The sequence below is a fragment of the Pezoporus occidentalis genome, unplaced genomic scaffold (genome assembly GCF_034315485.1).
Source record: "Pezoporus occidentalis ecotype Australia unplaced genomic scaffold, CSIRO_AGI_Poc_V1 ctg325, whole genome shotgun sequence".
Taxonomy (NCBI): domain Eukaryota; kingdom Metazoa; phylum Chordata; class Aves; order Psittaciformes; family Psittacidae; genus Pezoporus; species Pezoporus occidentalis.
This window is the reverse complement of record NW_026915213.1, coordinates 146,558-150,138: the sequence shown is the minus strand read 5'-3', so window position 1 is coordinate 150,138 and position 3,581 is coordinate 146,558. Positions and strand designations below refer to the sequence as shown.

General features: G+C 44.1%; 1 protein-coding gene across 20 annotated transcripts in view; it reads left to right on the top strand.

Annotated features, from left to right (window-relative positions):
• The first annotated feature begins 161 nt into the window (after positions 1–161).
• The window catches only part of FUBP1 (far upstream element binding protein 1), a 36,378-nt gene continuing 32,958 nt past the window's right edge, over positions 162–3,581 (top strand). For 12 of the 20 annotated variants that reach the window (XR_009966680.1, XR_009966681.1, XR_009966678.1 and 9 more), the window contains exons 1-3: positions 163–385; positions 1,630–1,720; positions 2,704–2,766. Coding sequence is in view for 10 of the 20 variants with exons in the window: in XM_062628933.1 (XP_062484917.1) it covers positions 272–385; positions 1,630–1,720; positions 2,704–2,766 (268 nt within the window). In the remaining 10 variants the exon portion in view is untranslated. Of the gene's footprint in view, positions 386–1,629; positions 1,721–2,703; positions 2,767–3,581 lie in introns of all 20 variants that reach the window. The other 8 variants (XM_062628934.1, XM_062628939.1, XM_062628940.1 and 5 more) reach the window with 3 other exon arrangements.

The window sequence follows — 3,581 nt, the reverse complement described above, 5'->3', positions numbered from 1 at the left end:
CCTATCACCGGGTGTGTCTAACGGCTCGCGCCACCATGGAAACATCGCGAGCTCCCCCACCCCCACAAAGCCTCGAAACGCCGCGAGGCCTCTTCGCCTTTCTCCGGCATGCTGGTGAAATCTCGCCAATGAAATCTCGCGAGGTTAGGCGAGTTCCCCCAACCCCCCCACAGCACGATGCCGCGCAGGAATGTGAAAGGATCCCGCCCGCCGCCATTTTCTTTCTTTCTTGGCAAGCAGCGAGCGGGGAGGAAGCGGTAGGCGAGCGAGTATGGCGGACTACTCTACAGTGCCTCCGCCTGCTTCAGGCGCGCCCGGGGGAGGCGGCGGTGGAGGTGGAGGAGTGAACGATGCCTTTAAAGACGCACTGCAGAGAGCTAGGCAGGTGTGTGTTTGTAACTCGGCTCTACCAAATCAATGGGCCCCCTCGGCCTGGAGGCAGCCGCTGAGCAGGCCGCGGTGCCTTAGCCGCGGAAGGAGTTAGCGGGTTGTGCTCTGGGAAGACCTGCGGAGCGGGGCTTCTCCGTCAGTATGTGTCTGCGATGTGGAATGGCGGGAGCTTTGTCCTGTCTTGTTCCCTCGCCCCCCTCCGCGCACGCCGTGGCGAGCGCCCGCGGCGTCCGCCCGCCCTCCTCGGGCGGTGAAAAGCTTTTTCAGTCAGTTCCTGGTTCCCACTACTCCGCCATTGCCCGGTGGCGGACTGGGCGCTCGCAGTGTTTTTGGCCCGAAGCGATCAGCGCCTTTGCGGAGCGGCAGGATGAGGGGTGCGGCGCGTTGTGGTCCCTGCTGCAGGCGGGGAGGCGAAATCTCAGTTGGCGGTGCGGCGGCTTATCGGGCTCCCGGCGCCGTGCCGGGCCTCGTGGGTGGCTGACGGGCAGCGGGAGAGAAGGCGGTTCCTTCCGCGGCCCGCATTGTGTTCCCCGGGGCGCCCTCGGTGCCCGCTAACCTGCTCAAACCGGTTGGGAAGGGCTGCGGCCTGCGGAGTGAAGGCGGCCAGGGCCGTCTTGTAGGAAGTTCTTTATCCCGGAGTTCAGTCTGTAGCTTTTGCACCACAAGCGATGGTTTCATGATTTCTCGGGTAAAATTCTCACCTTCTCTGGTAATAACCGGTCGCGGTTTTGGCAGTAGTTGAAGGCCCAGCGTTATTGGGACTGCTGATGTTTGGAGTAATTTTAGCAGTGTGTTTGATTGTTGTTTTTTTTCCAGGAATAATGGGTAGAAAAGGAAAACCCTTTTCAGGAAAAAAGTTTCTGCTGTTTGAAAGGTAGTTGGTTTTGAGAATCATAGAATAGTTAGTGTTGGAAAGGACCTTAAGATACCTAGTTCCAACTCCCCCTGCCGTGGTTTTTTTTTTTGCCTTTTTTTTTTCTTTTTCCTTCTTCCCCAGGCGATGGAGAAAATGTAGGAAGGTTTCCTGTTGAAGGCTGAGCACAAATCTCGTTGAAGATACTATAAAATATAATTTATGTGAGGAAAACTGTTCCTAGCACCAGCCTTGTGCTTATTTTGTGTCATTGTAGTGTGCCTTGTATAAATTGCTCAAAATCTTTTGGAAGACCTGGAATAAATGAGGGCTTATTGGTGGATTTTTAGGTTTTTTCCCACCTCACAACATCTGCCTTTGTTTAGATTGCAGCAAAAATTGGAGGAGATGCTGGCACATCAATGAATTCCAACGACTACGGTTATGGAGGACAAAAAAGACCTCTTGAGGATGGAGGTATGCACTTGTTACTGCTGGATTTGGCTATTGAGTATGGCCATGGTGCTACAAAAATTGTAGGTGGTGTTTTTGGTTTGTGGGTTGTTGTTTGTTTTCCCATAGCACAGCATAAAAACATCTTGTGCCCGTTGTAGATCATTACATGCTTTTTCATTTTCGGTTTAATGGGGAAATAGTTTTAAACCATCATGCTCTAACCTGAAGTGAATGTAACCCTGTTATAAAATATTTTTAACATGGTTTAAACATTCTATTAACATGGTTTAAACATTCTAAAAAGGAAAACATATTGGGGGGGGGGGGGATAAATGCATGGTTGAGAAACTTACACAGATATATCATTTAAGTCTTTTGTAGTTGTGTAGGGCTGATTACAGTTTGTAAATTACCATTGGAGTAAGAAGTGCTCACTCTTTTGATTGTTTCATATACTTTATTATTGCCGTTTCAAATAAAACTTAATGCATTTCATTGTAAAAGCATAGGACTTTAAAAAAAGACAGGAAAGTGTATTTTCTATCTTGCAGACACTTTTGCTTAGTCTTAACATTTGCGCCTATAGCATGTGTGAACCCTGATAAGATCACATTTAAATCTTTTTGCAGCGTTTTGGATTTCCTTATACTGCAGTAAAGTTTTCCCTTGAAATGTGTGTGTGGTCTTCGGTCTCTTACTAAGCAGTCAGTTTGAACTTAACAGGGTTTGGTATGTTTAATAGACACACAGAATCCTGGCTAAATTGTGGAAAGAAATCTCTGAACTTGTTGTAATGTTTTCCTAGGTCTCACAACAGAGCAATGACTTTTTTTCCTTTAAGAGGATTGAAACTCAGTCTACAGAATGTAACTAGGGCTTAATATCAGGAGTTCTTGTGTAATGAAGTTTTTTTTCCTATTAACAGTGAGATTTTCAATATACAAAAATGAGCTAATGATGCTTCAGATGATATATGTAATGTATTCTTTTTATTTTATGTGTAGATGGCTCTTGGACAAGTCCGAGCAGTACAACACACTGGGAGGGAATGCCCTCTCCTTTTAAAGGCAGGAATTTTTATTTATTACCTGTGTTTAGTATGTAAACATGACATAAACTAGTGGATCTTTCTGGATTGACACAAATATTTCTTGGAATATGTGTCTTGAGTTTTTGCCACACATAAATTATGATGGTTCATATAACCTTTATTTTGGGGTGGGAAAGAAGCATCCAAAGTCTTGTCTTTTCAGGTAGAGGTTAATTATGCCTTTCATTCCTTTACTGTACAGAAAGGATTTGGATGGTAATGATGTAGTTGCTTTGAATCTGCTTTTTTTTGAAGTTTTATGCTATGAAATGCTTGATATTTGGATAGGAATTTCATATTGACATTCAGATTGAGATTGCATTTCCATGTGATACTGTTGTATTTTCTGATGTTTGATGTAGATTTGTGGTCATTGTCAGAGATTTTTGTGGGTTTTTTTTTTCCTTTAAATCATTGTTGATTTTTGTATGGGTTTGATTTATTTTTTCTCTTTTTTTTTTTTTTTAACTATAGAAGCATCATTAGCTTGAGCAACCAACAGCTAAACTTTGTTCCTTGTCTTAGTTAAGTTTCAGTGACTGGGTATCTATGAGCAATCTACAGTGTGTTCTGAAAACTGCCTTTTGTTAAACTACTTGAGTAGATACATGGAAAAACCTAACATCTTTTCAGCTATACTAACCAATTGCTGAGTGTTCGTGAGATTCTTTCTTCTGTTCAGATGATCAACTCCCTGAAATTGGAGGAAAAATAGGGAAAAAAAAATGAAAGGGGGACTAAAACACAGTGGAAAGTTACGATTCACACTAAAAGGTGTAAACACTTCTTGAA